Source organism: Blennius ocellaris (genome assembly GCF_963422515.1).
Source record: "Blennius ocellaris genome assembly, chromosome: 12".
NCBI classification, from domain to species: domain Eukaryota; kingdom Metazoa; phylum Chordata; class Actinopteri; order Blenniiformes; family Blenniidae; genus Blennius; species Blennius ocellaris.
The window spans coordinates 11,876,253-11,901,720 of NC_137661.1; the positions used below are offsets into that span (position 1 = coordinate 11,876,253).

Here is a 25,468-nt window from a genome sequence, read left to right on the forward strand (position 1 = left end):
AGTTGACAGCCTTTATTGAATCCTCATTTGGCGATGAAACATTACTAATAATCCACATTTGAAAGAGTCTCATCACACAGATCTGTAGTCGATTGATCTTTGACTCAATACAGAAACCGAGTCAGAAGCAAAGGTGTTTACAACTAATCTATGACTGGATCACTGCACATCTTGCAACTAGTGGCGGCTCAAAAAATGGAAAAACAATGACGCAGGCAGCAGGTTTATCTTAAAGCTTTAACATGTTATGACCAGTGGATCGGGCAAAGTTAAAATTCATCTGTGCACGAAGTCTACAGAACCGACTAATTCAATTAAACATGAAAACTACAGGCAAGATGATTGTCACATGTGAGCAGAAGTGAGAAACAACAGTGGAGTACATTCTTACTGTGTTCAGAAAGGGTTTCCTGGAAGAGTTACAAAACTACAATCCCTCAGACAGTTTATGGATAGGATACAAAAAAGTATTTGTGAAGTAAAACAAATAGGCTTCAGCTTCGTTCCTGTAGTCGCAAAGATATCACAAGAAGTAAACACCAAATGACAGAAAACCTAAAACCTAAATAATACCCAACAAAATGCACAAAGCAGCGACTCATTGGACAATAGCAAAGTCTGGATCTGCATCAGCGGCTCAAACATCCACAAAAGTCTCCGGAGAAACTCTCCATGCAGCAGGCAGCACAAGTTGAACATCTCCAGCAGGAAAAAATTATTCTACCAGCCTGTTTTTAGTCCAGAGAAGGAAGGTGGCTTTTTTTCTTCTTTTTTTTTTCAACCCTCCCCATCAGCCTGACGTTTCACTGGAGCAACACAGCTGCTTGACTCGCCGATGTACGTGGTAATCACCAGGCTTAGCTTTCTTTCAATAAAAAAATAAAACAAATCCTTTTCTATAGGTTTCTTGAGCCCTCGGGTGTAAGGAACGTGTTAAAATGCTGGTAGCTTCACTACATTCAGGTTTGTGCTGCAGCTGTCTATCTGAAGGTGATTGGATATAGGCACTGATTTTGGTTTCATTCACTTGACATTTCTTCTTCTCGCCATTGTACAGTTGAGGGCAATGGCTTTTCTGTGAGTGACTGCGTTTCAGAGCCACATACTGACACTCCTTAGATCGAGGGTAAAATTCTTGTGTTCAACAAACCCGTCACACTTCTCCACTTTCTCTGATGGAGGTGGATGGGCGACAGCGTTATTGTAACTATATACTATTCATGTTATTACGCACACAATCATCATTTTAGTCGTGATGCTCTCTGGGCTCTAAAGTCTGAGTTCTACGGTCTTTCATTAAAAAAAAAAAAAAAAAGAATTAAACGGATCTCATTTCTTTCTACTCCTCAGCCACCTTCCTTTTCTTTTTAGTTGTGGTTGATTGATTCCCACGACCATGTCCAAACAAAACCCATTGTCTCATTCTTCCCGCTCCACTCTGTGCAAACCATTCAAGCAGAATATTTAAAATAAAAAGAATTTAAAAAATCTGGTCATAAAGCACTGTGGGAGGGAACTCACCACCCCCGATTAAAAAAAAAGAAAAAAGAAAAATTCAAACAAGCCTTCTCTGAAACATCAAATGACAATGTTGACTATTCAATGCTGGTCATGTTTGATCGTTTCAGTGACTTTTTTTTTTTGCTGCAATTTTGTGCTCTGTGATAAGAAAGGTACTTCAGAGAAGAAAAACTGTCCCATGATCATCAGGAAATCAATGGGATTCACATCTCATACCTTAAAATAACAGTCTGGAATCCCCGTGCCACCCCACCACTGACGTGCCGTCAGAATCCGCCCAAGACCTCAGGAAAGAGCCGGTGGTTCTCAAGGCAAATATTCGACCTCAAGCACAGAAACCAGTGTTCGCTCTCCAAGAGGGTCTGTCGACTGCTGCTTCCGTCAAACACAGCTGAGGTGTTTGGACCCATGTGAAGATGATGAGCACCGTTCTCCTCCCCCAGTTAGCCTAATTTAAAATCATTCAGGGCATCAGCAGGTTGAAAACAACCCGACACAGTGTGGGGGTGTTTGTGCCACCGGTTTGGAAGCTTTCAGAAATCATGTCCTTCCAGGTTTGCAGGACAAATGGAAGCTGGAAAGCTTCAAATCTGCAGACTTCTTCAGAAGCTGTGGGTCAAAAGTTGACTGGGTGATTTTATGGGGAGCAGAGTCTTGCAGAGCAGACCAGTGCCATCTCTTCTTTGTTACTACCCTCAGCAGCTCGACCACAGGATGCCATCTCCTCGACTTCTCTCCAATTTGCGCAGGCCTCCATCCCGGCCTCCAGCTTGTTCACTCGGCCCCTCTTGCCATCGCGTCACCCTTCCGTTCGTGCCCTCTTCTTCTACCCTCTTTGTCTCGCTGCTCACTGGTTCGATTTAGCTATCCCGTCGCTTTCACTTGGTGGTGCTTCAAGTTGTAGCAGAGGAAAACAGGAATCCATTTTATGTTTTTATTATTTCCCAGATTAAAAAGCCGATGAACTAAGCTCAGCTCGAGCCTAGCCCCCTTCTTTAACCAGCCTGCAAGAAACAAAACAGTTATCAACTTTTTGTCCATGACAAGGAGGAAGGTGTCCATTACCAACCATCGCTGGTCAGAAGGTTTCTGTGTTGTTTTGCATTTTGTTTAGCGGAAGCTTTCTTTCCAATTGGAAAAGGTCAAACATACATTGCTACAAAACAACTTCAGAGTTCTCCCCCGGCCCTGTTCTGTTACACTCCACAGGAATATCATACATGAGGACATGTGATCATCAATGATGGTTGATTCAAACATCAAACAGGATTTCAAACACTTACTCATGTGTTTGAAGATACAATGTAACATGAAATTGTAGACATTCACATATGTCTGGTCCAAAGTTATGAGACAACTTAAGTCCGTGATCACAACCACACTCAATTGTATTAATGACACTCACACTTTAGTACTGTGACAGTCCAGTCACGCCGCCATGCTGGTATGCACGTTCGCCCTGGTAGGTGGAGTCCTGGGACAAAGCCACATCAATCTGGGACTTGAACTCGTCGCCCAGGTAGCTGTCCTGAACGGTAGTAGAGCAGACACAATGTAGGAATCAGAAGAATCTCTAGAGCCTTTTCAATTCTGTTAAACATAAACTTTCCAGAAGATTTAACTTGTCACTACATTCAAAATATAAACATTACCAAGGCTGCAAAATACATGCTTATTAGGAGATAAAACTAGCATTTAATATTCTGAATTGAATTTATGTGTTGATGGTTGGTTTAGCCCAAAGAGACTTATTTTAGGTAGGGATATTTCAACTGCTAATATTGGATAAGGAAAGGGAAATGAAGTCAGACTACCTAGACTAACATGAAGTGACTTGGTGATGTTTCATAAAATTGAGAGTGCGAAAGAACAAACCCATAACAACTGCAACACACACGATAAACAAAGACAAATTCAACCTGACCAATCGATCTGTGCAGTTAAATGTGTTACCTGCGACAGCTCTGGCTGGGAGAGGCCTGGCTGGCTCATCTGAGAGGGTTGACTCATGGAGATGTAGCCCTGCGTTAGAGGCCCCTGAGAGAAGGGCTGGGAGGCCCCATCCTGGCTGGCCTGGTTGTTTGGACCATTACCTTGACCGGGGCCCTGGCCAGCGAAGCCACGAACCCTCTGCCGCCCGCCTCGCCCAGGCTTACCCTTCATGGCACCACGAGCTTCACGTATAAAAAAAAAAAAAAAGCAAGTTTTGAATGAAATAAAAACCAGGTTTAGTGCAGATGGCTGGGAATCCAGATGGTGATTAAATAATAATGGAAGTTGTTTCAACAAAAGAAGCACAGCAAGTCATTCTGTTGGTCTTGTGTCCTAAAAATGTAGAATTAATAATAAACGCTCACATCATGAGGTTACTTTAAACTACAAAGGTTGTTAGTGTACCTGCAGTGGGGCCGTTGGCCTGTCCCAGGTAGCTGGGTGGAGGCATCGGTGGCATCACCAGATTTAAAGGAATGGGGATATTCATGGCCATGTGACTGGGGCCGGCCCCGATCATCCCGATCTGGTCGTGTGTTTGAAAGTACATATTCGTCGGGCGTCCAGCTGAAAGAAACAGGAGCAAACACACATTGTTCAATGTTGAATAGTGCTTTTGTTACATTACCTTGGAGTAAATAATAATCACATGTGTAAATGGTTACCAGCATTGTTGCGGTCGTAGGCGGAGCCAGGGATGAGGGCCTCACGGGCATCGTACATCGCAGTACTCATAAAACGCCCTCCCTAGGAAAATAAAATAAAAAACAAACAATTCTCTTCGAGGGGGAAAAAAAAAAGGAAAGACTATTTTGGCATGTTTGAATGACAAGTCTCCGGTCACATGAAGGAAATGTTACTTACTCCAAGGAGCTTCACACATCAGACATTTTCATAAATCTCTATTAATACATCCAAAGCTATTACATTATGTCTGCATTTATACATCAGCGCTTCATATCTCTGAATTTGCTAGTTCAAAGTGCAGATATGGTTTCTTAATTTTTATTACGTAGTCAACATAAGAGTCAACAATTCATTTGTTGGCGGCCCTACTCACGGGGTTGATGGTGTTCACCAGTTTGCGTGGTTTGCTGAACTGCATGAGGCTCTCCCTCAGGTTGTTCAGGGGTCCCTCCACCAGGACCTTCTGCTCCTTGTAGTTGTTCAGCAGGTTGTTCCACAGAGGCTGCTTTGATAAGGCCTTGGGATTCCCCACAATTATCACGCCATACCTTTTCAAATGAGACACACACACACACGGCATCTAATCAAAAACTAAGCTTTAACATTTAAACTGTGAAATTCTAGAAACATGAGCAAGCAGGTCTGATGTTTTAGCATTACAAAAAGCTGAATTGAACATTGATTGTATCCGATTGGTGGGATTTCTCGATAGATTCTACATGAAGATTCTACATCAAAATTCCCTAATAAACAAATTAACAAGCTGGCAACATGCTGTGGCAATTCTATCCAACGGGACTCCGTTAACTGTTGTCCTTTGGGTCTTACTTGGCTCTGGTCAGCGCCACATTGAGGCGACGCGGGTCATTGAGGAAGCCGATCCCTTGGTGCTCATTGGCACGAACACAGGACAGGATGATGAAGTCCTTCTCTCGGCCCTGGAAGGCATCCACGCTGGCAATCTCTACTTGCTGTGGTGGAACAGAACAATGGGGGAGCGGTTTCCGTGTCACAGAAGGAGTGATGACATGAAAACCTAATCTGAATCTTCATGGTCTTGTACACTGGTTGTTTAGTTCATGCATCTTTTAACTACAGGTCAGTAGCTAAGATCCTGCACTGCTCCAGGATGATGCAGTGGTGTGCTTGGAGAAAGTGAAATCTTATTTTGTGGCAAGATCAGGAGTGTGCATGATACCTGGTATAGTTTGGTGTGCAGGGAACCGCTGAACTGCATGTACTGGACCAAGTAGGAGCGCTGACCCTCATATGGCGTAATGATGCCAATCTGGTCAGGTTTGGCGCCCGCCTTCAACAACCTGGTGGTGATCTTCTCCACATTAGCAGCCTCGGTCCTTCAAACGTCGGCATCAGTTAGTTTGTTGGATTGAATTGTTGCAATGGTCAAAAATATGAAAATGGTGCCAGCAGGTCTCTTTCTGAGAATATCGACATGGCAAAAAAGTGTATGACATGTTTTTCACTCAATCCATTACACTGCTTAAACCACACCCTCTATAATGTACCAATTTGATAAGCAAAGATGTTTGTTGATAACTTTCGATTTCAGCAGACATGTAGAGTTCACATTCATAAAATAATGAAATACATTTTGATCATGATCTCTACCCATTCTTACATTTTGCTGAATTGAGCTGTGTGAGAGCTCCCTCTAGTGTATGAGCTCAGCTATTCCTATGTCCAACTACTGTATTCAGTCCACATCCATATTATAAATAATCATAGCCAAAATAAATTACAAATAGGGGACAATACCTATTGAGATACGAAGTTCCAGAGCTGGCAATTTCTTCCTGGCCCTGAGTCACATAGAAGAACATGGGCTTATCGGGTTGTGGCCACTGAAAGTCAAACGCTTTCTTGATCCGTTCAGCTGGAGAGAACAAAATCAAATTAGAACTTTTAACTTGCTGAAAAAACACAAGACTGCCAAACCAGATAGCGAACTGCAGACACTTCACAAACCTGCGGTGACACCGTTCTGTAGAGAACCCTCATAGAAAATGTTGGAGGGGAAGGCACTGAGAGCTGGGTGCATGCGGTATTGGACTTGGAGGCGTATTGGCCGGATCCCCAAAACCACAAGACGTTCAAACAGGGACTGAGACAGGCCTGCCTTTGCCGCCTTCTTACACATGACCACTGGACCTAACTGGCAGTGGTCACCCACCAGAATGAGCTATGATCAAGAAGATAAGTCAAGTTACCAAATCAGCTTCATTCATCAGTAAAAAGTAAGAAGTCATCATTTGAAATCGCTACTTTAAAGAGTTGGTTGGTTTGTGTCGGTTTCAGTACCTGTTTAGCTCCTAAAACCACAGGAACCATGCACTCGGGCTCAGTGGCCTGTGTGCTCTCATCTATCAGAATGGAACGGAACTGCATCTTGGCCAGACGAGGGTCTCCAGCTCCAACACAGGTGCAGCAGATCACATCAGCATTCTGGACATTTCAAAAGATAATCATTTCTAAACTTCATATATAAATAGAATATATTCCAATGCAACCGAACAGAATATGATCACTTCTGTACTGTGCTGGGATGCAATTTGTCCAACTTGACCCACATGGCTAACATGAAAAAAAAAACAACAACTAATTCAAAGTTAAATAAGCTATATATCATCTTATTAATAAAGCCCTCCATATAAAATAAAGAATGGTGTAGAATGAGTTGTTGCTTCTAATGTAATCTTTTAATAGTTTGAACAAACTCCAAATTTAAAGTTGGACCTAAAACCTGATCAAGACTCTTATGAATGCTCAATTTAAATAAGAAACTCAGATTCAAAGAGCTTACTGGTTAGCGTGTGACTGAACATTTTACTCACCATCAGAAGCTCCCTCTCAGCAGTGCGCTTCAAAGCCCTGTAGCGTTTCTCGTCTGCAGAGGAAAGCTCCCCGGTCTCGTCCTTCAGCTGCTGTAGTTTCTGAAGCTCCGGCATACTACAGAGACAAAGTTACATTGGATTAATTAACTTTATATTGATACTGAAGAATGCCAACCTATGATCTTGCGAATCTGCGGGTGATGTTGCTGACAGATGACGTCATGCAACAGTTGCAGTCAGAAAATCAAGAATAAACATTACTGCGTTATAATTGATTCAGTTTTGTTGCGGCATCGACCCAGAATTGACCACATTGGCATCACGATGCATTGGAGAAATGAATACATTCATAATAAATGACAGAAATACAAACTCCAGTTAAAGTGCAATGGAAATAAAAAATTTTTAACTGTCAGCACAGAGCTGTGTGCATCTGTGTTCTTTAAAAAAAAAAGAAAAAAAAAGAAAATGGGAGGGCAAAATATGACAGCGAGTAGTCATCCAGTCATATGTGAAGCACTGTAGAACCTGCCGCTAAATCTTTATAAACTTTAGGAAAGTATCTACTGAAAGTAACATTTGTTTTATTGCTTGAGCACCCATCCCATGGTTATGCAGTGAACTATACCTTTCGTGTCCTGTTACATTTACATTATAGGATACGAATGCAAGATACTGACCTTTCCATGTTGCTGATCTGGTTGTGCAGAGCCAGGAAGGACACCGGTGAGTCGATGGCCTCTCGGCTCTTGGCACACAACCGGACCACCTTCAGCCCAGTCTTGTCTATCTTCTCAGTCAACTGGTCCACTGCAATGTTACTGGGGGCGCATACTAAAACTGGCCTGTGGGACACAGAGAGCGAGAGAGAGAGAGAAAGAGCATCAAGAGTTAAAAAGAAGGTCAAAACCATAATTTGTGCATTGAAAGGTCAACTGGCCAAAGTATATTTCACATCAAAATGTAACTATTATGCATTTGGAACTGTTGTCATAAGGAACATGGGTGTCTTGTCATTACATAATCCAATAAGGTAAAATAAAAATGAGAGAGAAAAAAAAAAAGTTTCATGTTACAAACATTATAAAATATTTCCTATTGACTCACTCCAGCAAAAACTTAGTTTTCAACTTGTAAAAATCTCTTCGAGGTGACAGGTTCAGGGATAGTTTAATTTCCACAAGAAGACACCATTGCATTACTTTACAATGATTTTACTTTGGACACAAGGAAAACATGCACTACAAACATGCACTACAAACAATAATCCACTGACAGCCCCAGTAAAAAATAATTTTGTTCTCACCCATTGCCTTGTCGGGACAGGTGGTAGACAATTGTGGCAGAGGTGACGGTCTTTCCAGTGCCTGGAGGACCCTGGATCAAACTGAGAGGTCTCTGCAGCACAGTCTTCACAGCATACACCTAAATACACAAGAAATACTCATTAGTGTTAATTGCAGTAAGTAGCCAACACGATCGTTGGACATTGAAATACGATACCTATTTGCCAAGAACCAGTTAAGCAAATAAGTGATCCTTGATGACGAAAAACCAATGTTATAGATTCACAATTTGCCTTTTCCTTTAAAAAGGTTTTAAAAAAAACCCTAAAAGAAAACGACAGTAGTAATGAAGGCTCAGAGTGCATCTAATCACCTGTGAGTGGTTAAGGTCAGGCAGACCCTGGGCGGTGAAGCGCTTTGGTAACTGGCACTTAATGGTGACATCCTCAACCTCATGGCCCAGCAGTTTGTGGTAAATGTAACCAGACACAGAGGTTTCATCCACAGCAAATGTCTTCAGGGCACTCTGCATTCTGCATGAAATGCACATCAATTCAAGCAGAGTTCAATTTTGAAGGTGTATTGTGGACAAATTATATGCATGGCAGCATCAGAAAATACAATATACAGACACACCCAAAATGCACACACCAGCCCTGACTTATTGTGATTATAAATAATGTGTTCAGCAGCAAAATTGTATCTTTTCCATCATGTATTAAATTTAAGGGTATACATTTCCACATACCTGTCAAAAGAGGTGGACTTCCAAACAAAGTCCACTTGGAAGTTGTGGGGAACTTCCACTGGTGCACCGGCGCTACTCCGCAGCTCAATGGAAATCTCATCGCCGTAGTCTACAAAAGAACTGCTAAGGAAAGGCTATATTTCCCTTATATTAGTTACAGCAAATACAGAGAAAGCAGTCTGTGGTCCTGACGCTCTATGGAATATTCAGAGCAGCATTTTAGAACAATGTAATGCAACACATGACACTTGTGCGACAGGTTAAAATGTAAAGGATACTGTCAGGAACTTTAATGACGTGGCCAATGCCCTTCCACAGCGGGCCCATGTCTCCCTTGTGCCGCAGGCAGATCTCATCGCCTTGCATCAGTCTCATGTCTGGGATTAATTACAGAAGACAAGTTAGAAACCCACAGGTGCCTAAAGCAGGAGTGGGCATTCCTGGTCCTGGAGGACGGCGGTCCTCCAGGACCAGGAATGCCCACCCCCTGGCCTAAAGTGACCATCAGACTCGATCAATGATGAGCTGTGCTGACAAGTGATGGAGAACTGCATGTACTTAACCCAAATACAGAGCCAAATCCCTAGACTGTGAACAAGCACACATGCCACCAAAAAATGAAGGGGTGGGGGAGGCTGCGTGCAATTCGGAGAAGTGAAGGGAGACGGGGAGGGACAACGGCTGCACCACTGAATCACTTGGAGGAAGTCAAATTAAGAGAATTACCACCTGAATCCGTCTTGGGAAGTGTAAAAAAGGCAATCCGTTTTTTATTCAGTCCCAGGTCCCACCTGACTGTTATATTGTCTTGAGTCTGAAAAGGAAAAAAAAAATTCTAGTACAACATTTACAGTAACATCCAATATGCTATAGATAATACACCACACAATAACATTATTATGGACCTCTCGAGGAAAACTTCAAAGTCAGACAATTGCCAGCACAGGTTATGAGGTACCTGTGACTCTTTAAGCTTCTTGTCGTAGTCGGCTTCCAGTTTGACCAAGGGGCCAAATATGTTTTGGTACTGGTAAGCATCCTCGTATCGCAGAAGAACATGCTGAGGCTCCTCATCCACTCCAGGTTTCTCCAGGTCTTCCAGCGTGGCGGTGGGATTGTCCTGCAAAGAACGTCACAACAACTTTGTGGATGATCACTTCATACATGGTCATTGCATTCATTCAGCTGTCGAATAGAGTATTGATGCTAGAAATATGCTAAATTGCTCTGAACCGTTCAAAGGCTTTCTTTGTTTACCTTCCAGAGTTCCTCGAGCTTGTTGATCTGCTGGGCGGTGATCTGACGAGCTCGGAGTTGCTCCTGCTCCGATGGGATCTTTATGAGCCATGAAAGGAAACAGCGGTCTTGGATGAGTGGCGCCCACTGCGAGCTGTCCCAGTTGATGTCCTTCAAGCTGCTCTGGCTGGCACAGGGCTGCCTGCATACCGAGACACACAAAGTTTTAGAACAAGAATTTCAAGCAATCAGTACAAATTAGTCCAAAGATTCATTGACTTGCACGCAGGTACCAGTTTCATAACTATCCATCAAAATTAGACTGATGAAAATGTTTGAATCCAACTTAATTAAGCTGTGGGAAATGTACACAATATGTCATTACATCAACAATTTAAAATATCATGATTAATCTTGATCATATAAATAATATCCGGATCAAAAGTGAATAGTATCATATCAAACAGCCACATTGACACTGAATAACTTAATATCCCTCACAGCAAGTCTTATTTCATGGGCTCCAGCTGTAGAGCAAAGCATTGTTATTAAACATGCAAGTGGCATTAGAAGGGAGTTCTTCTGCAAAGTTTTGAATTAAACAATTGACAGTCATCTCACTCAGGTACAACAGTGGAATTGCATTTGCGAATCTCCAACAGACGCTTGAATTTACCATGATAAAACCTTTGAAATTCAAGACGGGTATATTTACAGTAAAGCTGAATCAATGCAGCTCGTCAACAAGAGGAAAACTTTCCAGTACTAAGTTCTCATTTTGGCCTTTTATAAACAGTTTTAGCTTAATCAAGTTCTAATAAGACTGGTCAATGACACACAACTAAACCCCTCATTATTAAGAATAGAATAAACACCCTGATTTATAACATTAATAGGCCTGTTTAGGTATTTCGGGGATTATCGGTGACTGTCTGGAAGACATTGAACAGGACATAGAGGATTTACCAGCATTGGTTAACTAATCAGCCTTCAGTCTCTTACCTGCAGAGGAGCACCACCACAGAGTCGGCCTTGGCTGGGATGAAGCCCAGCAGGAAGACATTGCGGCAGCCACAGTTGTAACACTCCAGCACAGTTTCACCGAGTGGTCCATCTTTATGCAGAGTCACCTCTTTGCACTTGGCCCTCACCAAGTGGTTCACAATATGGCTGCCAAGCAGATTAAGAAAATCCCCAAATAATTTAAATAATCACTTACCACATTTGCCAAAGAACAAAGTATAGAGAGCAGAAGATAATTTCTTAATCACAGGCAAACTCTCAAAAGTGAGTGATCTATCCATCTATAAAAAAAAAAAATCACATGCTTGGTGGGCGTATCACTTGCAGGCCATGAGGCGAAATTGGACAAACACGTCGTCTTGGAGGCCGTTTGCTCCTGGAGTTCAGACTTCACCAACATGACAGCTCGGTCACAAACATTCTCTTTTATTACTAAAACAGTTAAGCGAAAAGTATTCCTGAAATAACTTGAGGCGAGAAAATAGCTGTGTAGTTCTTGAGTCTGTCCTCGTTTTGGATCCACGACAGCGGCTGGTGACTGACTATACCAGCAAGTTCTGTCCCGAGGGAACAGGTTCTCCCCAAACCCAGGGGACATTGTGATTTCAGAGATCTCAGCTGAACAAGTAAACTCTAAGCCAGGAACACAAGCTTCAATGATGCCTTTAATAATCATTTTATAGAGGGTGGCCTTTTTAGTGATTTACTTTATAAAGACATATTCAGTTTCACTTTTTTGCAAGGAAATTACTGACAAATGCCATTTTTTGTTGTTATAAAACAACCTCATAATTAAGCAGGGCTACTTTGATTAAAGGAAAAGATTTTCTGGGAAAATAAATGTTTTTAAACTTTTCTTGAAGAATGGAAATAATCCTCTAAAAAAAAAAAAAAAAAAAAAACAGAATTCGAATTGTATCATGAATTCCAAACTGGTATTTAAATCAAATTGTGGGTTGAGTGCATCCTTACATCTCTACTTAACAGCTTTGTTTTGATTCTTTTAGGCAAGACATTTAGTTAAAGATAACCGAGTACCAACCTGCCAGATGTGTTGCCACGTCCATTACAGAACCACTTCTTACTGGTATTGCAGTAAACCACACATCCTGGATCATGGATACCACAGTAGCTGCAAAACAAGGAATATTGAAGTTTATGGGATGTCCAGATCGGAATGGCATTATTAGATAGGTTGAAAGTGTCCCTTTTTTGATAAATCAGCTGTGACACTTTTTTTTAGACCTCATTCTGTCAACCGAGCACCGTTTGCTACACGGCACAAGCAGCCATGTCACGAGCACACCATATCGGCATCAGCAGCACAGTAGAGTAGAAAAGGAAAATAGTTCAACAGCCATTGGAAATAACTGCAATACCAGAGTTTCAAGAGGCAGGAGCATCTGAGCTTCATTCAATAAGAGTGTGATACAACATAGAAAGATCTAACCTGCAGTGGACTATGGAGGGTTCACTAAGGGTGCTTTCACACAGACAGCATTTGGTGGGCCAAATGCTGAGTGTATGCCACAAGTTTGAGGTGAGAACACCCCCATAGTCCAATGAGCAATATATAAAATAAATATATAAATAGATGCACAGCTATCTGCAATGCACAAAAATAATTACGTGTATATTGTATAGTAAGCAAAACCCATGGAGAAGGGTTTTAATTGCGTCTGGAACCATATGACCATGACACCTTTAAAGCTTTTCAAGCCACAGTATCTTGCAGTGTCAACATTGCATTTCAGACACCATCTTACTGGAGCTTTACAAGAAATTATGTGATTACCTACAACTTTATTCAAAACTAATAAAGCCCACTACTGGCTTTACTCAAGCATTTGGCGCTCCAACATTTGCGCCCTGTCGCTGCAGAGCATCATTGTATATTGGATTTATACTGCCATTTTCAGTTAACTTGAGGAGTGTTGCATGCACAACCGATTCCTCAGGTCTCACACAGCAGAGCATGTGGGGAAAAAAGCAATCCAGGGGATGATGAACAATTTGGGAACGAAATACAACTTTATCCAACTTCTATATACCACAAAAGTTACTTTGCAGTTCAATACACCGAGAAAATGTAACAGGTGGATTGAGAAATTACTGAGATTGGCAAAAAGTTAATCCTATATAATCAAATCAGATGCCAAAAAATCAAATGTTGACATTTATAAAGAGTGTCAACTCTATTTATAGATGAGTCGACACTCATCCACACTTGATGAGTGTCATCTAGACTAGAGTATACCAAGCAGAACTTGCTATACTCTGCTACAAAGTTCTGCTGTGGTACCAGAGTATAAAATGACTGCAAACGATAGGCAATATCTTGGGATTACTCCTTTTATGCATATAAGACTTAGTAGCCACTATCTTTTTCCACCCATGTGTCCACTGAGTAGATTCTGTTGAAGTTTGGGGTCAATCAGACTACTTCCTGTCCGTTTTCCCGCCCCTTCGCAATCATATTCAGCTTATGTAGTATACTGTGCACAAACACTTTCACTCATACAGCAGAAACGCAGCCCAACTGTCACTGAACAGGTGCAACATATGAAAGTACACATTTTCAAAAGGAAGGAAACTTTTAAGGGTGACTGCCTTTCGTTCTCCCTTTGCTTATATTCCATTCACTGTCTTATTCTATAAAGAGGCAGCCTGCGAGTGTTAAAATAACACCAGTCACATTGGCCTACATCAAATTTCAACACAATTTACCTTGATGGAGAAACGCTGATGTGCTACTCATACATTGTGTATCCTTTGCAGTAATTAACAAAGTTTGATTTCTTAGTGTCTTAAAAACATGCAGTGTTTGATTATATCATTGCTTTCAACTGAATAAAGTCCAAAGATTTGGAGTGTTTTAAAACCTCTGGAGGGGAAACGTGTCCAGCTGGAACGAATAAACAGTAATCACCAGATATCTGATCAAATGTAAGCATTTTGTACTTGAATGCATTTAACCTGTTACTTGGCGATTAAGTTCCGCGTTTGTTATAGAACGTACACCATGTTTGCGACTTGCCTCGTGAAATAAATGACTATAATTAGCAAAGACGGACGAGCGTGGTGCTGCCCTCACGTCCAGCCAGCACGCCGTCACGTTTCCTGTCAAAGTGTACCTGCAGGCGTGCAGTGGCAGATCTTTGGTGTAGTACGTGTCCTCCTCATCCTCCTCGAAGTTGAGCTCGGCCAACAGCTGACTGGCTTTGACCACGGAGTCGTCCACTCCTCCGTTGTGGAGACCGTCATCAGGACCGGTCACCTGCAAAACACACACCGCCAAGCTTTACCGAATCAACTCCGTGCTAACGATTAGCGGCTAACTGCTGCGCGGAAATGCCTGTTAATTACAAGTTGAGAGGGAGAGAGAGTCGAGCGGTTAGTGTATTAAAGTTACACACACCAGCGTGTCGTAGCACCGCTGTGTTCAAAACAAACGTTTCCCGAGAAACACTTGAACTTCCAAGAGCTTAGTAAACGAGCTAATTGAGCCTAGCGTGGAGCTACGTGAGGCTACATCCAGTGATAGCTGGCTATCGGGGGTAGCCGTCTGTCGCTAACGCAGGCAAACCGCGCTTTAGCACAGAAGCACGCACACACACACCTGGCCATCCAGCTGGCTCTGGGTCTGGCCTTGAGTTTGCGTCTGGCTGGGTAGGGTGAAGTCGGTGAAGTCGAATTCGGAACCCTGCGTGTCGGCTCCGAGCAGCTCCGCTTCATCCGTGTCCAGGAAGGTGAGGGTCTGAGAGCTCGGCCCGTACGCCTCCACACTCATCTCGACTCTTTAACTTTCGATTCACTCAACGGTTTCCGGGGTCCGTGGTATCAAAAAAACTAAACCATGGGGGGGAAGGAAAAAAAACAGCCGACAGAAATCCACACGTTGGTTCGCGGTCGAGGGGAGTTTCTGTTGACGACGCCGTGAGTCCGTATTTCAACTCAAACAAAAATGGAAGCGATCCGAACCTCGAGCGCTCCACCAGCGGATCCGACAGCGGCGGTGACCAACCTCTTAGAGCCGCGCTGCGTGTGACGTTCAGCCGAAACTGCGCGCGATAGGCCGCGGCGCTGAGCGGAGACCACAGAGCGTCACAGTGACACGAGCGCTCACTCCGAGAGCGCCAACTGCAACAAGCGCTGTAAAAACACTGTCACACAAACAAGGCTCAACGGCTTTCTCCGAGAATAAAGCTCCAAATCATACGTTAAAATATATTTACCAGCGAAATGAATTAGAAGAAAAGTATTGTTTGTTTAGATAGATAGATAGATAGATGACACTTTTCAAAATACTAATGTGTCCTCGCACACCCAGGAATATTGGGAGATGGTGCATGATGATGTTGAGGTTTGGTGCATGTCAGAGTGCGATGGAAATGTAGGTTATTTCTTAAACCTGTGTCACAAATGTCATTCTGTGGCTCACACAGCACTGCACAGAGACACCCCCCCCCCCCCCCCCCCCCCCCCCCCCCCCCCCCCAGCAAAAGTCATTGTTACAATGCTAATGACCTAGTGTGAGTTTTCTCAGCAGCTAAGCCTGTGCTGCATACAGCACACTGTTGGACCTGTGTCTGTCAAAACATGATCTTTCGTTTTGCCAGGCGATGGCAATATGTCTGTGAATGGACATTGGCATCTGGATTTGAACAGGGGAAGTCTTTGATGAAGCATAGAAAGTTTTAGGCTCACTGCATGTAGAGCAGAGTTACACATCACTTCCTGTTTCACCATGAACCATCAGATGTTCGGCAGACTGCCATAACCAGGCCCCTTCACTTTTGATACGTTTTTCATCTGGAAGGACTGTAGTATATACATTATAGGTCTCTTGGATTTACCCTGTATGAGGATTTCAACATGGGATTGTCACAGTTAATGTCAAATGCAGACTTCCTTCTTATCACTACCAATCTCAAGGATGATATCACATGATATCACAAGTTTGGGGCCATGGTATGTGAAAATAGAAATCCTTAAACTTCTTCTTACTAATAGATGGCGCTATGACTGTGAATGGACATTAGCACGTGTTCAGGGCACCACTGTGATGACATCTGATGTTTCAGGCAGATTACTGCATTTGAAGCAGAGTCACACATCACTTCCTGTTTCATAGTGAACCATAAGTTATTCATTGGAGCACAGTGGCCATGCGATTTGAGGTTATATTTACATTTTGATATGTTTTCATTAGCAAGGCCTGTTGTATACACTGGCACAATTTTAGGCCTCGACAACTTACTCCAGAGGAGGGTTGTCTTAATGAATTTCACACACAATGCACAATGAGACTTCCCGTTGGGTTTATTAAAAGCAGTTCTGAACAGGTCGGCCTTGATGAGAGATTTGAAAGTGGTGTCTTGGATGTGTTGTTGTAGTTAAAGGGTTTAGATGCAGATATGGAGAAGGCCGTCGCCCCAGGTTCGGTATAGAAGGGGGAAGAGGTTTTCATTGTAGGACCGGAGGCTGTTAGATAGAAGGGAACCTGCAGAACCAGGCTCAGAGGTCGAGACTTTCTACTGTTCTGGATGGGGTTAGGGGATCGACAGTGAGGTGGATAGGGCAGATTGCTGAGCCATGTGAAAAACAACAGTGGAGCTTCTCAGTGAAATCTAAACTCTCCACTTGGCCTTGCCTTACTGTACTAAGGTCACATTTTCAGTGTATGAGTCAGTTACACACAATAAACAGGCACAGTGACTGTTGAGTAAAAGGACAAAGTTACAATAAAAAAGCACAAAGAAACAGTTGGTAGTATTTGAATCCTGTTTATTTCAAAGCCTTTCCTTTAACAAAGCTGAGTACGGTGACAGTGATTGGTTAATGAAACAAAAGAAGGTGCCATTTAGAGGATGTTCCTTATTCACAGGAAATCACAACAAACAGCATACATGTAATATCAGTATACAAGAAGACACACTTATAATAATAATAATAATAATGATAAAAAAAAAAAAAGTTATTTCTGAGGTAGCCATATACCTGACTGGACAGCATCATTAATATCAATATCTTTGAACTGGCGCATTGAGAATATTAGTAAGGCCTTTTCATGACACATAAACAACAACAAGGCACAGGAGAGAGTTGGGTTCAGCAGTCACCTCATGTGTAAATTTGAGGTTTTCACTTTAGTGAGCAGAACGTCTGTATGCAGCTCCTCCACAACCCTTACACTTCTCAGCACTCGTAAAGCCACACAGTAAAAATACCAGGACTTAAAAATGACAGATTTGACCAAACATAAGTTAAATGATAAGATTAAGATCTGAAAGTTAAGTTCAAAATCCAACTATGAGGTAAACAGAAAAAAAACTTCTACAGTGTAGCAATGAAATGGCAACAATAGATACAAGTTACATAAACTCAATAGCACCAACTTGCTCAAACACTGCACCAACACAATGTACAGTATTCAATTAGCAGGACCATATACAACTATTTAAAATAATGACTGTCTTTTCCAGTTGTGTTGGGCACACACACAGCCTGCTGCATCAGTATATAGATTAATTCTTAAACTTCCATCAAAGAGGACACTGAAGTTGTGTTGGGTGCTGTACGTTGTCCCAACATCGAAGTTGAGTGTAGTTAAGTTAAGTTTAATGAAAAACAAAGAAAAGAAACTCCCAAAACATAACATACAGATGCTTCACCTAGGAGTGTCAGTTTGTTAGCATCACGAACATAGTGAAAGTAACGCATTGCTATTTCTTAATATATATTCATTTTTAATATTTCAGAAAAGGGCCAGGCTCAGGGACCAAAATCCACACACAAAAATAAAACCAAAACAAAACCCATCGATCTATACATTATCGTATTGGGAAGAGAGAAAAAAAAAAGCTGTTAATAAGGAACTGTGTCTGGAAAGCTACATTTTACAACTTAAAGTGGCTGAAAAGAATGAGTAAATGTAAGCATTTACATTGCTTGACAAATGTTGCAAAAATTCCAGAATAAGTGAAACATAAAAGTGAAAGTGCAACAGAAGTAAAGTTCAAGGCCCAATTCTGACCGAAGGAAGAGTCCAACTTCATCGAATCAAATCTTCAGATAAAATAAGCAGCGATATCTGATTCAATAAAGGGAACAACAGAAAGCTTTAGTCCACAAGCAGTAATTAGGGCGACACAACCATTTCAGAAAATACATTTCAATCAGATCTTCAATTGCATACTTTTGTACTTTATGATAAAATAGAATTTGTTTTTGATGCCGATGCAAAATCTGTAAAATCTTTACAGGACACTCGAATGCATTTTACGGCCAGATAATCCAGGAACTCTTAAGATGGTTTCAAAATAAAATATTATTGTTATATTTATTAATATCAATAATATGAATTTGTTTGTTTGGTTTTTTCCCCCCGATATTTGAATGATCATTTCTTTGATGTCTCAGAGAAAACAAATTCTAGTTTGTTAAAGACATTTTCTGAAACAGGTATGCAGCTGCAACCAAATCATGAATTTCCTCCTAAAAAAACAAGAGAGATCTGTGAAAAAAATAACATTGCACAGCCAAGGGTCAGATCTCATTGGGGTGAATTTGACATTTTGTTTGGTCAGAACTGGGCCATCAAAACTGCTGGGGAAATATGAGCTGGAACCAACCCGTTCCCTGATTTAAATAACCTTAGTAAAAGAAGGTAAAATTCACAACTTCTTATAAAGAAAAAAAGGGCTTAAGAACCAATTTACCATCAAACATGAAACGGCACCAAAAAAAACAAAACAACCTTCAGAATAGTTGGAACACAGTAGAGAAAATGGAAAATGAAATTAGAAATCACAAGTACGAAACATGTCTACCTAAACCAGAATGTTTTAATGTATGTACATTACACATTTTTTTTTAGATGTTGAGGTGTGATCATCTGCTAAGTAAAACATATAATGACCCAATAAAAGTCATGGCTGAAAAGGAAAAGCTAAATAGAGGAGCAAGAATTGTGATTTGACAATTCCCCCAAATGTGTCTTCTACAGCCATTTCAATAACCCTAACGCTATAAGGTGCAAAAATAGGAGTCACATTTGGAGATTTATGTTGCAATTGCTGCTACAGTACAGCCTTTCAGCATCTGTGCTGTGACCACATATAAATAGGTAACAGCAGTACTGGGCTTCTGTGCTTTTCTTCATGGACCTTATGTTTTCTCCAATACTTTAAGCCCTGAAGAAAAAGTTGTATCTTCCTTGACCAGTGAGATAAAAAAAAAGAAAGAAAAGAATGTCACCAAAGTTTGTCCCAAGTCTCCTATTTTAGCTTCTCACCATTGGGAGACATTAAATACAACTGAATCTAGCTTAATAAGACAAGAAATAACAAATAGAAAGACAGACAAACACAGAAAACCGCCTATGCTCTGAAGTGCCAAGTAAAGACGACACTTGAGAAAATAAAGAGATTTGGCTACTTTGTGGTTGAGTGCAATTTTCCTTGAGAGGTGAGGCAGGAGAGGCTGGTCGATATCTGGAGGTCACTTAGTGGAGGTGCTGCTGGCAGTGGATCTTCTCAGCCTGGTCCAAAAGTTCCAGCATTTCCTGTACGATGGCCTGTAGGGCGCGGCCCAGGTCTTCCCCGCTGTAAGGCTTTCCGAGAGGAGGCACATGAACGAAGGCAGAGCGACCGTGGCTCAGGTATAGAGATGTGTAGTAGGTGAAATCGCAGAGATACCTGTTACAAAATAAAAAAAATGTAATCAGTAAAAGACTCCCTCTAAAAAACAAATACCAAAATATGTTGGGGGGGTTTTTTGTTCTTGTTTTTTTTAGCAAATCAATAATCATTCAAGGTCAATCTGAACTTTTAACCAATAGCTGAGTAGCCTTGAGTTGCAATAAACATAATGTAGATATAATAAAATTGAATCAAAATTAAATGACAATCAAAACATACAAGAAAGAAAATTCACTTAAAGAGAACAGTTGCACAAAGAAAACCCCACTCCAGTAACAAGGTGCTGAACACCTATGATGTCAGTCGTTTTGTTATTTTATTAACAAACCACCTTTTTCCAGAACTTTAGCCAGTTCAGGGTTGCGGGATGATGGAACCCCTCTAGGCTCACTGTGGTTGAAGGCAGGTTACACCTACAGCTGATATCATTGAAATCTTCATCCATCTAAACAGGATGGAGTCTGTCTCACATTACTGAAAGTGACAGAGGGAATGCATCAATCCTGAAGGTCTGTATAGTGTATCGTCTAACTTTACAGCAGAATTCTGACAAAAACTCTTTGCAAGTGTGCCTTGTTGTCCCTCAACTCATTAACTATGCATTTCTTTTATTTCATTAAAGACATTTTTTAAAGCATTGTTGCTTTGCTGCATTATTGTGTTTTCATATCGCAGAACCTCAACAGATAAAGCATTTGATCCAGCGGAGGGCGACCAAACAAAGAAAATCGTATTTCCACCTATATTTACCTTCCGGCATCTTTGGAAACAGACACCACTACTCCCAGTCCTGACGCAGTCACTCTCTTGCAGACAGATTCCATGTCAATAACTGAGTTGATACAGTCCGGGCCTCCCACAATGCAACACTGTGAATCCGGACAGAAGCTGCTGTTGTCCAGGCCCCTGTACCCATGATTTCTGCCACATTTCTCCAACGTGACGGTGGTGGCCATACCCGAGACGCCAACATGAACTACCAGCTGATGAAACAATGAAAAGGATAAAAACTATGAGTCAGAATCCCCAAAATATATCTCGCTGCTAATTCTGGGTTTTTTGTGTGTGTGTGTGCTGTCAAAGTTTTCATCTCAGGACACAACGAAGCATTCCAAAAAAAAATCCTGATTAAAATATTTTGAAAGCAAATATGTGAAGAAAAAAAAAACTTTAAATAGAGTGTTGGCAAAACCCACACACAAGTGTTTGGTGTTTGTCATAACTGAAATTGTGCACATTGTCAAACATTAAGGCACAATGTTCTGCACACATACACTGCCAGTATAAAGTTTGGACTCGCTTTCTCATTCAAGGGTTTTTCTTTATTTTCTAGACCATTTACATTGTAGATTGACACTGAAGACACCAAAACTATGAATTAGTGCATATGAAATTATGTGGTAAACCAAAAAAAATTAAAAACATATTGTAGATTCTTCAAAGTAGCCCATCTTTGCTTTGACAGCGCTGCAAACCCATGGCCTTCTCCCAATGAGCTCCATGAGGTCGTCACCTGAAATGGTTTTCACTTCACAGCTGTGCCTTGTCGGGGCTCATGTTGTGGACATTTTTTGCCTTCTTATTGGGGTTGGGACCGTCACTTCAGAGTCACCACAGCTGCTGGGGATCAGTTTATCCGAGTGACCAGCCTCAGAACCCACAAGTCAACAGCACCTCAGATTAGGACTCGGATAAATGCCACAGAATTCGAGCAGCAAACGCAGTTGATGGTGAGACGCATTTCCACATCAACTGTTAAAGAAGAGACTGAACCAATGAGGCCTTTATGGTCAAATAGCTGCTGGGAAACCAGCACTAAGGAAAAGCAACAAGCAGAAGAGATTTCTTTTGGGCCAAGAAGCACAAAGATTGGACATTAGACTAGTGGACCATCGAGTGCTTTGGTCTGATGGGTCTAAATTAAAGATCTTTGGTTCCACCACTCTCGATGGTTTTGGATGAGATGGACCGCAGAGTGAAGGCAAAAGGGCCAACGAGCGCTTAGCATCTCCGGAACTCCTTCAGGTGACGACCTCATGACGCCGACCAAGAAAATCCAAGAGTGCCCAAAGAAGGAATCAACACAAAGGAATTTGAGGAATCTAAAATACAAAACATGTTATTTCGCACTTTCTTGTTTGCTACATAAGCCCATATATGTTCATTCACAGTCGATCCCTTCAGTGAGAAACTACAATGTCCAGAAAATAAAGAAAAAACATTGAATGAGAATGTGTGTCCAAACATTGACTGGTCGTGTAGGTACCGGACTCTTCCCGCACACTGTCAGAGGAAATTATACTTTTAATTTACAATGAAACCTTTAGTCTTTGACTGGCTCTAATGAGTGTAGAAATCAACCTACCAGTGGATGATACTGCTTCCATAATGAAGGAACCAAACTCTGGACTGTCTGGTATTCTACAGGAACCTCGTATACATGCAAGTCCACTTCACTGCCCAGTCCCAGCTTCTTCAGTTCCTTTCAGAATAAACAAACAAAAACAAAACAAATCATCTCCACATATTGACACGACTTTGGCTTCTGCTCATACATGAACAATCTGAAAACATTTACAAACTGTACTCCTCTTCAGCAGAGGACATAAACTAGGAGTTTTTATTTATTTTATTTTTTTACATATTTGGTATCTTAACTAGTTAATTACTTATGTAATCCCTTATTATCTGATCTCACTGCTAATGGATTACTTAATGTCTATAAAATACGTTTGTATTTGGTTGGTCTCTGGTAAATATTAAGTGGCTGCACTAAATTTGTTGTCAATCTAAGAGCAAAGAGGTTCCTCATTTGCCCAAAGCACATCATTTCATAATTTACCCAGAAAACAAGACACCAGCAAATACCTAAATGAATGTTTATCCAAAACCAACCACAACGGAATATAGTGTCAAATAACAGGTACCATAAGTAAGACAAATGTGTTTCCACTTCAGCCAGTAAACCAGCACCTCCCCCAATCTCCCTGCAGGACAAATCGCCCTGGACATTGACCCCCACTTGTATTGAAAAGAGGTGAGTTTGACCATGTCTGTGACCCTGCCACAATGAGGCCTTTTGTGTGGCTTTTAATATCCTTATCAAGCCCGTCTAGACATGCTGACAACTGCAATCACCCCACCCCGACACAAGAAGCCCCTACAAACCTCTGCGATCGACATAAGCAGAGCCGTCACTGCACTATGACAAAATATGAAACAAAATATATAATACATATATCGGTATGATTATAATCCTGTGCAGAGAAAAGACCAATCCTTACAGTATTATTTTATATTATTAATAATTTGTCACACATACCTGCACTGCCACCCAGCTGGCATTGACAGTGTGCTCGCCAAATGGCCCAAAACCTGCAAAACATTCCTGTTATTTTACATATCCACCATCAAAGTGTGTTATGAGCTTTAAATTACATGACACCAAATACGAAGAGTATCATATTTTCATTGTGCTCTCTTGTGAAAAGTAGAAGTGACACAATCTATGAATAGAGTAAGTAAATCCTTTACCTCTAATAGTCAAAACAATCAAAAGTCATTACTTAGTATCTGCTGCCCCCCCCTCCCCTCGCAGCAATTTCTATAACCTGCGGAGGCCTGTGGATATTCACTAGCGATTGTTTATACAGGGATCTATAACTGATCCCCCTCCACCACCCTTCTTGGGGTCAGTGAGTCCCTGGGGGCTGGGTGGAGAGAGGATCAGTCTGTCTGACAGGCTGCTGAAAAGAAGCAGAGTGAGGGGCCGGCAGCTGCCAGCCGGCCCACTATTGTGGAGGTGCTGTTCCCAGGCCATCTACACATCTTGTATCAGCTGGGGCAGCAAGTCTCTGCAGGCCTTTGTGTCTGAAAACACAAAATCACTGCCACCGCTACCCCGACTAAAATGTAATGCACTGGACTGCAGTTTGCGGGGCTTATAGAGTTCTATTCCTATGAGGTATGAAGTGAAATTTAGCTCATCACAAGAAATGAAGGAATGTAGAAATTTCAGATTTTTATAAATAACAAATTTAGTTTTCATTTATATTCATCATTATCGCTGTAAAAAACTTTCAGTCTTGCTTCCATCTATTTAATCATAAAGCAAACTAGTTTTTTTTTATAATGCACTTGAAATAAAGATAAAAAAGACTGCTAAAAATAGCAGTTAAAATATTTTATATTACTCTGCAAAAATGTGATTGGGGAACGTATTGAATTGGATTCATTATTATTTACTATTAAAACCGTAAATCAAGATCTTTGAAACACTAAAACATCTTGTTAGTTCTAGTTTAGCCACTATGCACATACTTATGACACCAGATCTCCACACAACTACAGCATTTTGATCAGAGGATGAACCAAATTAAACACACACACAAACTGGAAAATAGAAAAAACCCTTAAAAGCTAAGCCAGTCTTTCAAATGGCGTGTATTTTCAAATACTTTTGATTATTTTAGTCTTGATGTTCCGTATTTATAGTTTGTTTCTTAAATACAGACGTTCACGTTGTTAGCAGTCCAACGAGCCCAGAGCACAAAACCAATGTAACACTGTAATAATTAAAATAACTCTTTGTCCGTCAAAACCAAAGTGTCCAGATGTGTGTCCAGATCCAAACTCTCAACGTTTAAACAAATAGCTTCAGCATTTTGTTTTGTTTTGTTGTTGTTTTTTTCCCCATGAAGCCTTTGAACAACAGACTAAACGAACGAAAGACGGCATGTTTCATTCGGTGGATGTGTTTTGAATGTTCACTGAATAACAGCAACGACCAATTCTTCCAAACTTAAAGAGTTAAGAAAGCTTTGTTTCTGTGCACAGCAGCGGGGCTCCGGAGCGGCTCACAGCCTGACGCCATTAACGACTCAGCAGCTGTCATCTCCTCAACTTTTTCTCTCCACTTTCACCCGCCGCGCGAACACCACGAGCACGACAGCTGCAGAAAGACAGACCTGTAACGACCACAGTCCGTTTGCTGTTGTCCATGTCCCGTATTGTTGCCGTTGGAGGGTTCCTTGTTCTCCACTACAGTCCTGGGCAGTGTAGCGACACGACAGCCCAACAGCTGAGGAGCTTCTGCCTCGAATCGCGGCGGAGAGACCGGCGGTCCATCGTCAACACGACGTGAACTCCGTCCGACGTGACGTCATCACGTAAGCGATAACAAACAAATACACGACGGCTGTCAACCATAAGGCCCGTGGGCCAAAAACGGTTCGTAAGAGGCTCCACAACAACATGAAGAAAAAAAAATCTTTAAGAGATATCTAAGATAGATAATATTGAACTTTATTAATGCTAGGTGACAAAATACAGTCATCACAGCAGCTCAACGTTGCAGAAATACTTATAAATGCGACAGTAGGGGGCAGTACTGGTTTTATACAGCCACGCGCAGCTCCGGAT

The 25,468-nt window shown here is 41.5% G+C and overlaps 2 protein-coding genes across 2 annotated transcripts; both read right to left on the bottom strand.

Moving 5' to 3' along the window:
* Positions 1–4: 4 nt before the first annotated feature.
* Positions 5–15,328, bottom strand: LOC308137692 (regulator of nonsense transcripts 1-like). Its single transcript, XM_080506472.1, has 24 exons — positions 14,965–15,328; positions 14,480–14,622; positions 12,388–12,477; positions 11,325–11,492; positions 10,344–10,524; positions 10,045–10,206; positions 9,813–9,900; positions 9,365–9,463; positions 9,087–9,195; positions 8,712–8,871; positions 8,359–8,477; positions 7,733–7,897; positions 7,053–7,167; positions 6,520–6,663; positions 6,187–6,400; positions 5,977–6,094; positions 5,399–5,555; positions 5,029–5,171; positions 4,574–4,748; positions 4,179–4,260; positions 3,919–4,080; positions 3,475–3,695; positions 2,927–3,049; positions 5–2,525 (listed from the first exon to the last, which is right to left on the bottom strand). The coding sequence occupies exons 1-23, from the start codon at positions 15,133–15,135 to the stop codon at positions 2,930–2,932; spliced, it is 3,306 nt and encodes a 1,101-aa protein (XP_080362598.1). The 5' UTR covers positions 15,136–15,328; the 3' UTR covers positions 5–2,525; positions 2,927–2,929.
* A 1,837-nt stretch (positions 15,329–17,165) lies between these two features.
* On the bottom strand, positions 17,166–25,153 carry LOC308137076 (pyroglutamyl-peptidase 1-like). The gene is made up of 5 exons (XM_080505647.1): positions 25,015–25,153; positions 23,370–23,422; positions 22,413–22,529; positions 20,798–21,030; positions 17,166–20,044 (listed from the first exon to the last, which is right to left on the bottom strand). The coding sequence occupies exons 1-5, from the start codon at positions 25,046–25,048 to the stop codon at positions 19,852–19,854; spliced, it is 630 nt and encodes a 209-aa protein (XP_080361773.1). The 5' UTR covers positions 25,049–25,153; the 3' UTR covers positions 17,166–19,851.
* Positions 25,154–25,468: the final 315 nt, after the last annotated feature.

What these genes read in the sequence shown, in the direction of transcription:
- LOC308137692 (XM_080506472.1), bottom strand. Translation starts at nt 15,135, where the DNA reads ATGAGTGTGGAGGCGTACGGGCCGAGCTCTCAGACCCTCACCTTCCTG. An exon ending in CGTGGCAACACATCTGGCAG is followed by an intron (nt 11,493 to 12,387) that starts GTTGGTACTCGG and finishes TCTGCTTGGCAG; the next exon opens with CCATATTGTGAACCACTTGG. An exon ending in GGCCAACGGCCCCACTGCAG is followed by an intron (nt 3,696 to 3,918) that starts GTACACTAACAA and finishes TTATACGTGAAG; the next exon opens with CTCGTGGTGCCATGAAGGGT.
- LOC308137076 (XM_080505647.1), bottom strand. Translation starts at nt 25,048, where the DNA reads ATGGACAACAGCAAACGGACTGTGGTCGTTACAG. An exon ending in CCAGCTGGGTGGCAGTGCAG is followed by an intron (nt 22,530 to 23,369) that starts GTATGTGTGACA and finishes TTATTCTGAAAG; the next exon opens with GAACTGAAGAAGCTGGGACT. An exon ending in GTTTCCAAAGATGCCGGAAG is followed by an intron (nt 20,045 to 20,797) that starts GTAAATATAGGT and finishes ATTTTGTAACAG; the next exon opens with GTATCTCTGCGATTTCACCT.